At 35.4% G+C, this 14,265-nt stretch overlaps 1 protein-coding gene across 1 annotated transcript in view; it reads right to left on the bottom strand.

Annotated features, from left to right (window-relative positions):
* UGGT2 (UDP-glucose glycoprotein glucosyltransferase 2) overlaps positions 1 to 14,265 on the bottom strand; it is an 82,599-nt gene that overhangs the window by 18,922 nt on the left and 49,412 nt on the right. Inside the window, exons 24-29 of the mRNA XM_065629780.1 lie at positions 13,798 to 13,893; positions 12,014 to 12,116; positions 6,954 to 7,033; positions 5,080 to 5,269; positions 4,082 to 4,240; positions 2,828 to 2,913 (exon numbers count right to left, since the gene is read on the bottom strand). Coding sequence (XP_065485852.1) covers positions 2,828 to 2,913; positions 4,082 to 4,240; positions 5,080 to 5,269; positions 6,954 to 7,033; positions 12,014 to 12,116; positions 13,798 to 13,893 — 714 coding nt within the window. The remainder of the gene's footprint in view (positions 1 to 2,827; positions 2,914 to 4,081; positions 4,241 to 5,079; positions 5,270 to 6,953; positions 7,034 to 12,013; positions 12,117 to 13,797; positions 13,894 to 14,265) is intronic.

Raw genomic sequence — 14,265 nt, 5'->3', positions numbered from 1 at the left:
TGGAGACCCTTCAAAATCTGAAAACGAAGAGACAAACAAGTCTTTGCCCAAATCATAAAAGATACAACTTCCAGTTAAGCAGTCTGCATACCACCAAAATATAATGAATTATGTCTACCTGCCTTTTTAAAACATGAAATATGCAGCAGAAATTTATATATGTATATTTAGATATAAACTATTTTCTGCAGCCTTATCTTGCAATACCTGTGTGTTTTCCTATCAACATAACAGAATCAAAGTTCCAATGATAAGCAGTGCTCAGACTGTTGCTGAGTATACCAATTTTCATCTTCCTGATATTCATAGTAATTTATTAATAACAAATTGATTTACAAGTGTGACTGCTTCAAAATAATGATTGTCAGAAACAACTTTTTTGGAAAAAAAGCAGCTTAAAAGCTGTGTATTTACATAGAGTAGAAATAAATTACTTGCACATGTGTATTAGATGCAAATAGTAAGCAAAGATAGATAAGCAAATAAGCATTAACTTTAGAACATGCTGTAACTTCGAAATCTTGTATTTCTCCTGAAACTCCTATTATAGTGTCCAGGCGTGTGCCTCAAAGGCAACAGGTCATTTCACAGTTCAACAGGAGGGGATGTGACCAGTGAACAAGGATGGACAATCTACTGCAATATCTCTTGGCAAAATTAAATCCTGTCAAATAGTTGCTTGAGTTCTGATAGCAATTTGATATCGCTAATACTGGTATCAGTAAAAGTAATTTCAAAGACCTTAGTACAGCCTCCCAAACATATTTTAGCCATTGTATTCTAAACCTACAGCCTGTGATATTTCAATAAAATAAACACTATTGTTTAGATTCCTCATCAAGTATTAATTTTACATAACTTAGCTGAGCTCAGCTAAGCTCATTTGTATTACCTCTTGGGGAAAATCAGTAATCTTAAACAGGAGATGATTTAAGTTTCCTTTGATCCAGCCTAAAATGTAGAGCAGTTTTGTTTCATTTTTAATTCAACTACAGCTCATTGCATTATTTTTTTAACCACAATATCTTTCATATCATTTAATCATTTCATCTTTCGACCTCATTAATGTTTATAAATATGTAAAGGGTGAGTGTCAGGAGGATGGAGCCAGGCTCTTCTCGGTGACAACCAATGATAGGATAAGGGGCAATGGGTACAAACTGGAACACGGGAGGTTCCACTTAAATATGAGAAGAAACTTCTTCACGGTGAGGGTGCCAGAGCACTGGAACAGGCTGCCCAGGAAGGTTGTGGAGTCTCCTTCTCTGGAGACATTCAAAACCCACCTGGACACATTCCTGTGTAACCTCATCTAGGTGTTCCTGCTCTGGCAGGGGGATTGGACTAGATGATCTTTCGAGGTCCCTTCCAATCCCTAACATCCTGTGATTCTGTGATAAATCACTTAATAGATCTTAAGAATTGAATGTTAAATTACACAAATTGTAGCTATGATATAGCTACAATTGGTGGAGGTTAAGGGAACTTCTTAGACTAGAGACTACGTTTTTCTGCCTATTCAACAGATTGCAAGTAGTTTCTGGATAAAAAGAAATTGAAAATTGCAAACAAATAGAATGAACCTAATATCTCATTAACATTTCTTCCTGTGACACCAGAACTGATGCATTAAATAAATATTCACAAGAGCAAAGATGTTAATCAATTTTTTCATTTTTTAATAGTAGCTGATGACTAAACATCATACGGAACTACATGCTCTTGAGCTCCAAGCAATAATAAATATTTGAGAAGAAATAGACCTGTTTCAGCCCAAAGAACTAGAGGAGGGTGGGAAGGAAGAATTGAAGCTGAAATAAAATAAAACAATAGTGTTCCTCTAGACAGGATTGGATCCAAAGCTTCAAGAGGAAAGCCATGCTACAGTTCTATGCTGTTACATAAAACATGAGAAAAAGATGATTCTTCTATGGAATAGTCAGAATGATGGCTAGCATATGTTCTTCATATGAAAATCAACCATGGAAATTACAGATCTGTAAAGCCATACAGGTGGCAACTAAATGTTACTGGAGTATAACGCGACTTTTTTCCATGTACAGGGTTTCTCCCAACAGGGGGAAGTGTTGAGCAGTCAATATGCAGCCAGGGTGCAGAACTGAAGATGCTTTGATACCCTAAGCTGAAGGTGTAACCACAGCGATTCTTAGATGAGTTAGATGACTAAGAAACACTCTGAATTAATTGAAAAAAATAGTCTAGAACCAAAATTAATATAATGCTCCTGTTATAAAAAGATGCCACCCATCGATACCACCACATTTGGAGGCACCATGAGGGCTAAAAAAAATTATGAGAGGGAAATTCAGGACATTTCCTCCAGCTGATCAAGATGCTGCTGGAGAGCCAGCAATACTCCAGTGGACATTCTCTTGGACTGACGTGTTAAGTACGTTGGGAATGCCAAAATATTAATCAACAAAACCACGAGTGACATTTCTACAGAATCTGGTGCAAGCAGTTGCACGATAATACAAACCATGTGTGGAACTGACAGGGTAAGTGTCTGGTAGCTGTGTAGATGTTTAGTAGGAGACTTGTCTAGCACCAAGTCTAGCTGAGCAGCTTACGCTTATTATGCATTAATATATCCAAATGCCTTCAACACATGAAGCAATTAAAGAACAACTTACACTATCAGGAAATAAGATATCTCTTATGAACTTTAAATCATCATTTGCTTCTCGTTCTATTTTTTCATGCTATTTTTGCTCATTTTCCTTAATTAATGTCGGATCTATTCAAAATATATTGCAGTTTCAGATTCATTTATAAGTATGTTCCCAAAAGACGGATTCATACTTACGAAAAAACCTGATAGATCTCTTCGGATCTTCCTTTACGCAATCTCAGTGTCCAAGCACCTGGATTTGCTTTCAGCTGAAAATAGCCCTGTGGAAAAAAAAAAAAAAGGAAGGACAGGCACTTGTTCCATCAGCATTCCAGAATCAACCGTGTACCGATACGATAATCAATTATCCAACATTTGGTACTGCAGCCAAGGTTAGTAACTATCACCTATTCTCAGACTAGCCCTGAAAGAAATCTGGCAGTGATGCAACCAACATCACCTCTCCTGTATGCCCATATTAATGTCTTTCAGTGCTCCATTTGTCTTTAGCTGCATTTGAGTTCTATACAAAATCTCCACCTAGTAAGTAAGCAGTGAAGAAATAAATTACTAAACTGATCCTAAACTGAAAAGCCTCCTTGAAACTTAAATTTTTTGTCTGGAACGACTTTCCAAGTCAACACAGCTCCTTCCCTGTTTATAATAGGAATGCTGCATACAGCTATCGCTACATGAAAGCCAGACGAAGCAAGCTTTGGGATGCGAAGAATCATTAAAAGTTTTGTGTTGAACATCTTCTGTTGAGACTGTATTCAGTACTTATGTAAAAATCAAAGATTCACAGTCTATTAAGTATTTTATTCCTTGTGATACAGTATTTACAGAGAACAGAGAACAGCAGATAGGTAACAGATCTTTATCAAAATCTTTCCCTATCAAATTACCTTAACCAATAGAAACCAAATCTTTCACTTCAGAAATCAAAGATCTTCTGCTCTACAGACTGGTAAAATGGAAAATAATTACTTTGGATGACCAGAAGAATTCTCAGGTGTACATTTGTCTCACAGACGCTTTAAGCACTTAACTGAAGCATCTAAAATAGGAGCCTTCTCGTGTCTGGATCATTGTGTAACAAAACTGGTTATTTTAAACAGAATGTGATTCCTACCTTACATTGGTCAGTGGAATCTGCATCTGAATATAACTACCTCCAACCATCTACTTAAGGCAATTAGGCTCCCAATATAGGCACTTCAGACAAGAGTTTAAAATTAGGCTATATCCAAACCTACATGAGCGGGGGAAAGCTCAGCAAATTAGAGATGCATGTCTCTTGGACATGGTCTCAACTCCAGGATGCTCCAGTCACTTTTAGCATTACTAAGCTTGCAACACAGAGAAATTGATTTAAAGAACAAGAAGCTCACGAGAAATTCTCATTAATAAGGTGCAATTGTAATGACTATTTCTGTACTTAATACTTACCAGGTTGGCCATCACAATAGTATCAACCATGACAGGATTATTCTTTGTGCCTAGAGTGAACTGTAACCCTCGAGGAGGTTGTCCAGTTGTCACATCAAAGCAATGTCCTTCAAGCAATATATATTCTAGTTCATATTCTGCTATAACTGTCCCTTGTATCTGTGGATCAATAAATTATGTCATTTAACTATGTGGGAAAAGCAACACATTACAATGACAAACATGTGTGGGATTTTCCTTGCCTAAATTCAACTGTCAAAAAAACAAGGAGAAAGGTCCTTCCTGAAGGAACTTCACTCAATTTTAAAATAGGTATCCGAGGTAAAGAGGGTAAATCACTCTCTGGATGGACCTTCTCTCCATTGACCATTGAGGAAGCTGAGACATCTCAACATTGGTAAGGTAGACCCTAACCTTTGCTTCCACAATACACCTTGCAAATACATGGCTTTGGTGGATCAATATTTCGGATAGGTTTAGTGACAGAAACAAATCTAGTGATTTTGGAGCTCAGGATTAAAAATATATTTAAAAATTTTGTGAACTAAAAAAGGGTCGAATATATTTTAATCTATATTAATAAACAGCAATTTATTCAAGTTTATTTGAAGATTTACCTATTATTACCAAAAAAATCTACAAAAAAAGAAATAGAAAGCTAGCACACAGAATCCCTTAATTGCTTTATTTTTTTCTAAAAAAATAATATTTCCCTAAACATTATAAAGGTCAACACAAGAGAAAAATTGCTTTTACTTGTATTCTGCATTCTGATTTTTTCCTGTTTCATTACTGCCTTTTAAGACTTTTTTTTTAACTACACAAAAATGTGAAAAAAATGTGATGGAAATAAAAATAGTAAAATACTGACCAAATAACCAATCACCACAGAAAGTATTTCTGGAAAACAAGAGACAAAAATCCCACAAGGTTTCCGTTCTCCTCTTGAGGCAGAAAGTCCAACAGAAGTTTTATAAAGTTTACAAACCATTACTTACATCCTGTAAATGAATGTTATCGAGATCACAGGAACTGTTCACTGCTTCAACCAGCCAGCTTTCAGGAGTTATCATATTTAGAGTCAAAAGGGGTGATTCTGGCAATTCGACGAATTTTGCCATGGGTTCAGAAGGATGGTGCTTGTTGATCCCATAAGTTAATTCTGGTTCCAGAACAAAACGATAGAAGCTGTTGAAAAAGAAGTGTTCAAAAAAATACATTTACTTAAGCATAAAGTTCCAAACATTAATTCTTCCAAAATACATTAAAATATAGTGAATGTTCACCAAATTAATGATGTCTGGAGGCACGGAAGCAGCCTATTCTCGTGGAATACCCTCAGACAATTCCTACAGAGTCTCAGATGGGCTGGTAGATGAACAAAGATCTATTCACTTTTGATAATTTTTTTCTGTGAAAATACTGAATTCCCATTAACATTATTGATGGCTGGGAAGGTGAATACCTAAGAGGTGCATCTAAACATCTTGACTGTGAACTGCCTTGAATCCTCAGAAACTGTATCACTAAACTAAGCAGTAGGACTAATCTCTGCTGGAAGAAAAGAGTCTTTGGGAAGCAGCGGCAAAGACAGAGCGCAGAGGAAAGGAGAGGTCTCTCTATTCCTCTCCAAGTCTTACCCTACTTATTCTGCAGGTAAAAGTTTCTTGCAACAACAAAATAATCATTTTTTTTCCCTTCCTCTACTGATATTCAAGAAAATGAGAAGAATCAGAACAGACAAAGAAGAGGACTGAAGATGGAGAGTGAAGGCAGCAAGCAATGAGAGCTTGATAGGAAACAACAACAACAAAAGGACACTTAATTACTATGACAGGTAAAAAGGTAAGGAAATCTGTACCCATCAGAAAGAATACAATTTTTCCACAAAGTATTTGGGCTAGTATACGGATGCACTTCATATGAAGCCATCGCTGCAAGAAAAATACAACCTGTCTGCAGGGCAGATGCCAGAACATTTACTCCTCTCCGCCTCTCTCAAGCACAAGGAAAGAACGTGGCACTAACACCTGCAAAGTGCCTAGCTTTAAAAGCAGTCACGACAACGTTCAGGCAAAATACTCAGAAGACTGATGATTAAGACAATCTCTTGCAGTGTAACAGGTGTGAGTTTGACCGTCCTCAAACCAAGTAGAAACCAAAGACTTCTGTTTTGTTGGCAAGTGATTAATTCTCTAGTCTACCAACTAAAAGGCAGGGACAACTGCCAGCCTCTCTCATTAGATGACGGGCAAAATATCTGCCAAAGGGATGGCGGTGCTTCAACATTCCTCTTAGAGGGAAAAGAATCCTCTCTGGGGAGATAATTTCAGAGTAAATTGAACTACTGAGCTCACGTCTTTACAGCCAGTTAAAAGAAACTTCAGTTTAAGGCAGGAACTTTCAGAGTATAATACTCTTGACGAATTATAACAAGATCTCAAATGCAGACCGCACATTTACTCGGATGAATTTCAGCTCTAAGTGTGCTGAATCTGCCAAATTCATTACACAGTAAGTGGACAGTAATAAGCGAGCAAGTTAGGGACACAACCTCCCTGTGCAGGTTCTCCCAGACATGGAAGACTCTCCCTTGATTTCTCTAAGGATTGTTTATGAGAGGTGCATTGGATGGACTAGATCAGTTCCCGGTGATCCCCTGCTTGACACCTTAGAATTAGAGTTTTTCTCTAGACACGTGCAAGCTGCTTCAGTAACATTCAACTCACATTCAAAGAAAATAACTAACACAATAGAAGAATCCAGAAACACAAACCATTGCTGATTTTTTAAGGGAATATCCACCGCTCAGGCTGTTTTTACCAAACTGAACAAGATCATATACTTGTAAGAAAAGCTATAACCTACTCACCTCTTCAGTGGCACTTCTGACAGCTTGGATCTGCAGTTCAAAAACAACCTGAGTTTCACATTTATAATGTCTTTCAGTACCTACAGAAAAAAAAAAAATTCTGTGTAAAAAAATGATTCTTGGTACTCAAACTCTGAAAATATGCCAAAGTTATCCTTGCGACATCCTGTCATTTCTCAAGCTTCAGCAGAAATCTCAAATGTTTTAAATTTTTAAATATATCTTTATATTAATGGATGTTGTCAGATATTCCAAAAAAGATTTGACCTTTTCTAAAACTGCGTGATTAATGCACATTAATATTTTTCTGTAGTGATACAGTTTTTTAAAGAGCAGCTATCCTCATTTTCCAGTGCTTGAGTTGTGTTAGCACTTTGCTCATGTGTTTTGTAGATTTGAAGGCACTGCAAAGTTTATAAGTACAACATGTGCCTTTTATTCAATAACCAATCTTAAAAACCCTCCACTTTCATTCTTATTAAAACTGTTGCACACAGTAAATTGTTGAATATAGTAAGGTTCAGATAATTATTCTAATACTTAATTACTTAAATGTCAGCCATAGATTAATGTGTTGAACTATTCAATCAACTTCAAAACATTCTAGTAAGTTAAAATATTTCTACTTTTTTTCTCAGTTTCTTCATCTGTTCATTTCTAAAACACTAATTTTCTGGATGATGCTATATAGGAACTATAATATTAGGATAGTATTTTTTTCCTATTTTCATGAGCACTGTATTTTATTTAAAGTTAACAAAAAGTTATTAATTTATTTAAACTGCTCTTAAAAACCTTCACCAAGTTATCTTCGTCTCTGTGGCTTCTGATCCAAAGTGCTTATTTGAAAGCATAAAGCAGCTGTGTCTACCTTTATGGATATTATTAGAAGAGCAAGTAAGATACCAAAGCTAAGTTACTTATACCGCTAAGGTAAAAACCTAAAATTATTATAATGGTAAGTAAATTGGGAACAAAGCAAGACAACGGTCATCCTTACAGCTCTCTTTTATTATAAACAGTATTTTTCTTTCCTCAGTTCAACCCATGGCTACACATATTCTTTACTATAGTGCTATAACTTCCTATAGCCCTAAAAACCTGTTCTGCTCCTAGTTTCTCATTCTCTTCTGTGTCACTTGAATACCATTACTGAAAAAAAAAACCCTACCGAGCAAAAAAATAAAGATTAGGGAACAGCATAAGGTCAAAAACAAGTGAAGACACAGGAAACAAGAACTGAAACAGCATAAGAAGGGAAAATATTACATGACATGGGCTAAAGACCAAAAGCAAAATAGAAGTCAAAGTGACTCAAATACCTATGATTCCAAATAAAAAGCCTTTGTACTGAGTGCTAGCTGGTCTCAGCTACTAAAACATACCCAGAATTCTCAACATTAAAGAAAAAAATTTCTCAAGATGTTACATCCAAAATGATGTAAACTTGTATTAGAATTTCTCTTCAAAGAAGGCAAAAACCTCATCCCATTAGTAAGAAGGATATGTCAGCAATCTGCATTGATAGGTTGTTGTGTGCAGAATGAAATTATTTGGAAAAAAAAAAAAAAAGACTGAGGTATCATCCCAATTGATCAGCTGACCATGAAACTCAGTATAGTATTGTAGCCAAAAGAATAATGCCATTCGTAATTAACTTTTCACAGCAACTTAAAGAGGAAATGACAAGTAAGACATGAATGCTTTCTCTCTGTGTTTTCTAACAATGCAACTTCTGGAATACTGAATTGGGTTATTCTACTTAGTGCTTATGCAGAGACCAAATGCCAGGACATTCAATTCAATACATGAAAATGGTTACAAGACTGGAAAGCCTCTTTTATAGCAAAGTATACAAAGAGTTCGATCTGCTTGCTTTAATTAAGAAAATCCAAAGAAAAGCATGGCAATTCAATCCAGGGAGTGTTTCATACTGTAAAAAATGGCTGAATTGTTTCAGTTCGCTAGGCTTGAAAATTATTTAAGAGAAAAGTTTTATTTTGCACGCCCAGTCACTTTGCAGAGCCCTTAGTGTAAGTTACCATAACTCACCTGAAAAGCATTAACTCACTAAACCACGATTATTCAACCACTCACTTGGGATTTTGTGTGAATGGCATCATAACATGAAGCATCTACAATGAAAACAAACTGCTACAACAGACTCTTCAACAGAACTGGCAAAATGATGAGAAGATGAATGCTTACAGCATGGAGCTAAATAAAATTCTGCAATTCCAAGTCTGAGTTTAACAGACAGGTTAATTAGCCACTGGAAAAGCTCAGTTGGAACTGTAATCCGTACTCAACTGCTTGATGGTATTTAAATTAGGATTAGATTAAAAAATTATTTCTACTTCAAATGCTAATTGATAAAGAAGTCCTATGACCTGTGTTATATAGGAAATCAGACCAGATTATCAAAAGAGGCTTTTCCAGGCATTTCTCATCACTTTAGGGAAAAAAGGCAACAGATAATTGACAGGAAAAAAGAAAAGGTTTGATTTTTTGCTCCACATTTTTAAATTCTTTGACAGTTACTGGAACGAGGGAAAAAAAAAAAAGTAGATGATCCTGAGTTACATACTGCTGGAGTAAAGCAGTTAGGCTAGGGGACATGTAGTTTGTTCAGTGGCACCATGTATATATAATATTTTTTCAGCTGTTTTTGGTGAACCATGAGGAAAAAAACCCCAACAAACCAAACCAAACCAAACAACTCTTCAATTTTGTCCTCATTTTTAGAAGAAGGAATTTCTACTTTTTTTCATGTCATCTTAGGGACCACCTTTATAACTTTAGGACTAGTTAGCTGTTCCATGTATTCAAGTCAGGGTCAATATTTGAAGATCTGCTGTAGACAGTGACTGTTGCCTTGTCTGGAAATATTTAATGGTGAAGTCTGTGACCAAACTTTTTGAAAAAGGGAAAACATGGGTTATACCTGCCTCCCTCTAGGGAAGATACAGAGCAGTTCTTATGATACAATTCAGCATATATTTTAAAAACAGATAAAAGCCTTGGCTTTGCTCTCACATGGTACCCCATCCTTAATTTGCCACTTTCTCAGACTAAGCAGTGAAGTTAGATTACAGTTACCCATAGTTGTTTAGACTCTCAATTTCAATGCCATTTAATGAGTAACTTATTTGTATTTAAAAGAACCCAACAACAACAACAAAATAATTATTTGAAGTGACTATTAAGTGACACAAGGTATTATGCTATAATAGCATGCTTTCACCCCCCCAAAAAAACCCAAAACAACAAAAAAAACCCAAACAAAAAAAAAAAAAAAAAAACAAGGAAAAAACAAAAACGAAACCAACCAAGCGAAAAAAACCCACCACAAAAACCCCCCACAACCAAAACCATAACATGGACACATTCAACATGGACCGAGGCAAAGATCGTGTGCTTTGCTGTGGTAGTTATTACATAAATTTTGCACCATGAATAGCTACCATCTCAATATACTGGGCACTAATCCAGTTATGTTCTTAAAAAAAACAAAAATCCTTTAAATATAAATATAACCCAGTGCTTAAAATTTACAGTATTCACCTATAGACAACAAGTTAATCAGAAAGTCATACATTTAGGAACTTTGAGTTTAGGTCTTGTATACGTTTGCATGTTTTGTCTCTGCACCAGCAGGAGCTGACTTTCCAGATAATTAGATATTTAAAAAAAAAATAGATTCTTTTATTTTTCATTTTTAAAAAGAATTTTAAAATTGTAAATAAGTTTCATCTACATAAATATATTTCTGATTTCTTTAGTTTCAACAGCATTTCATTATTCTCTCCTAAGGGTTGGCTTCTTGAATAAAGACTACAGCTCCTACAAATCAAGTAGGATCTGGGATGGCTGAACAGCTTGGTTCACCATGGGAGTCATTTGCCCAGGCAGGCGTCAGGGAAGATAGTGCTCGTAAGGGAGCCTGTTGCTCTAAGAGGAACGCAGGCGTCTGATCTGAGCTATAATTCAAGTTCCTTCACACAATTTACCATAATATGAACCTCTGGCTGAATGGAGAGAGTTTCCAATCAATTCCAAAATGAAAATATTTCATTTGGTAATATCGGGATTTCATTTTAGCTGAGAACAGTGAAATGAAACATCTGGTTCTAGAGAAAAGCTCGTACTTGCGAGTCTTGAAATAACAGAATTTTCATGATATTTTAAAATGTTTTACTTTGCTACTTAGTGAATACTTAGTGAATATTACGTATGAAGAGTGAGTGGATGCCTCAACGTTTAATACAAAAGGCATAAAGGTATGAAAATGGGAGGGGGAAAAGCAATGTAAAAAATTACGAAACTTTCGTAATTACTGCAGAGAAAAAGATAAACCAGGATGCTGCAAAAATCAAGTTACAGGCTTCAGAATTGTAATGGACCATAAAGAGAAGACAAAATTTACATTTTTATGGGTAACTATAAAGAAACCTGAGGTAGAGTGATATTCTGCAGCAAGTGAAAAAAGAAAATCATTTCAGGAGCTATGTTTTTAGGACAGTCTCTCTTTAGATGATCAATAGCTACATGCAACAGAAGACTTTAGATAAACTCAAAAGCATTAATCAACTTAGAAATCCCTTTCAAAGAACCAAAAGGTTTATAGTCCAATCTTCTTACGATCGTATTATGGGTCAGATTTAGACCACTTCATTTAGGTAACTTGGAAAACTAAGGTGATTTGGTTTAATGGAAAGAAGCATTTGCTTCTTAAGATTTTGAGATGGGAGATCCTTCTCCTCCATATTACACAGACAATCTCCTCCTTTCCTTCTGTTAACTATAAAGAACATTTATTGACTCACTTTTAAGAGGATTGGTTCATGGGGAATCTGAATTTTTATTTCAAGTAAAGTACTTACAATGATGAACTAGATCATCCCCAACTTTTAAATATGAATTTAAATAACCCAATATATATTTTTAAAAATACCTCAATTTTTTTTACCCCTTTACTACACTGTACATGGAAATAAGAAAAAGTTTAGTAAAAATTAAACTACAAATTTGCAAATTAAAAGAAATGACCACAATCTTACAATCAATAAATGAGCCATCTTCTGTGCTTCTCTCGTCAATGGATCCACAATAGCAACAACATCATAAAATGCTTCATTCTGCTGGGGATTGACTTTTACTACGCTGTTGGGAAAAAAAAAAAAAAAGTGACGTGAAAACCTTAAACTGAATTTGTGGAAAAAACAAACCTTTTTAGGCAAGAATTTGTAATACTGGAGCCACTTTACATTTTACTGCTCATGAAGATGTCTCCCTCATTTCAAGCAGTAATCATCATTGCTTCCCATGGTACCACTAGAAAAGCTTAACATGAATAGCAATTAAAATTTAGCAGTAATCTACGTAGTTCCATACTGGTAATTGATTACATACATGCTCCATTACAAAAAAAAACCAAACCAAAACAAAAAAAACAAACAAAAAACCCCAAACAAACAAAACCAAAAAACAAACCCAAAAAACCAAACCAAAAACAACCAAAAAAATTCCATAAAACAAAAGGAAAACACACTGCAAAAATTTGTAAATGGCCTGTTTGTCACTGGTCTACAGTTTCCTTTACCAATACCTAGAATTATCAGATTTTACAATTGCTGGTGGGTAACATAATTTTAAAATAACAGTGGGAAAAACGGCAACTGAGAAGTGTGACACTTGATACAATGGATTAGCTTTATGCATTTCAGAAAATAATTTATTTTGATAAACTTGATTAGACTAACTCAAGGAGATCCTAGTTCAAGTACTCCAGATCTACAGGAAGGAAACGTTAGTAAACCTTAAAAAAATCATGTGCTGTAAAGACACAAAGAGGACTATATGAATTTGTTTTCCACAAAAAAATGCACCTAGAAATGTAAGTACTGTTAGCAAGTCAAACTCCCTCCAATACGGTAGTAGCACAGTACTCCCTGTTATTAGGATAACTTTGGAAAAGGTGTCAGGCTACAGATTTACACAAGCACAGCACACTAGAGCAGCTCTACCAATAAACACAAGTAACGATTTGAAAATAGCATTAAAAAAAAATATTTTGACTATGATTCTTGTGCTATCATATGTCCTTTTAAAGAATGTAACTGTCTTTGCTCCAGAAAGTTTGCCCCAAAGTTTAAATTAAAACCAGCTACCATTAGTACCCCATCACTAAGAAAACGGGACTCACAGATGGACGTCTTGGTAAATCTATTAACTGACAACACTCTGTCTTAAGGAATTAAGTGCCAATGAGCCCCATCAACTTGCATTTGATTGTAATCTAATTGTATGTTATGGTCTAATCTAATTGTAATTAGTGTCGAGCTGAGCACAGGAGCTACGGTTGAGAGTGAGATGGCTAAGCCACAAACTGTTATACAATATGAACATATGTATATTAGCTTTAACAGTAGTACTCAGGATCCACACATAGAAATGTTGTGCTAGATGTTTCCACATCAATGAAAATTAGGAGGGCTTGTTTTAAGTCTAATCTGTGAAATTATTTCTAACATTTTAGTAAATGTAGGTCCTCCAAGTTCTCTAACTGCAGATCATCACTGCTATCCACACCAACTGTAATCACACTTTTTTTAGCAAAGGATAAGACTGGAAAATCATTAGGTATTACTAATTGATTAAAACAGATGTAGAAATGCATACACTAGGGCAGATGAACAGGTTGATCATAAAACCATAGAATCAGCAACTTCTTTTAAAACAGGAATGCTTACTCAAGTTTCCAAAGACCTCATGCAGCAATCAGTGCATTCTAATTCTAACATGAAAGTACTGTAAGTGCATTATCATGACAGACAGAACTTACCTGTGCTGTTCTTTCAATATTTCAGCATCTTGTCTCATCTCTGTTTTAGGCAAAGACGACAGCAGGGCATCTATTTTCATAATCAAATCACTGCCGCTGTATTAAATAAGGCACACGTGACTTGTTTTTCAACAGAAAAGGAGTAAAACATTCACATTTTAATGTGTGTCTGTCTACATAAGGGGTATTTTAAAAGCCTACATCCTGAACTTTTAAAAAGATTACCGCCTCGAAATTTGTAGCTTTGAGTAAAACTTTCAGCATGACAATGCCCAAGAACCACTACTACCTTAGAGCTTGTGCACTGGACACCTCTTAAAATTAGGCGATGCGGAATTAGCAGAATTATCATTCAACCTCACAGTTTGGATGGTGTGATCTGCTTATATTCATAGCTCTTTATTACTCTTTTTTTCTCTCAAATTTCTTCCTCTCTGACAACATCTAGGAACAAACACGAATGAAGTT

This window comes from Caloenas nicobarica, chromosome 1, assembly GCF_036013445.1.
Source record: "Caloenas nicobarica isolate bCalNic1 chromosome 1, bCalNic1.hap1, whole genome shotgun sequence".
NCBI lineage: Eukaryota > Metazoa > Chordata > Aves > Columbiformes > Columbidae > Caloenas > Caloenas nicobarica.
The sequence above is the reverse complement of the archived record's forward strand: the minus strand, read 5'-3'. Positions and strand labels throughout refer to the sequence as shown.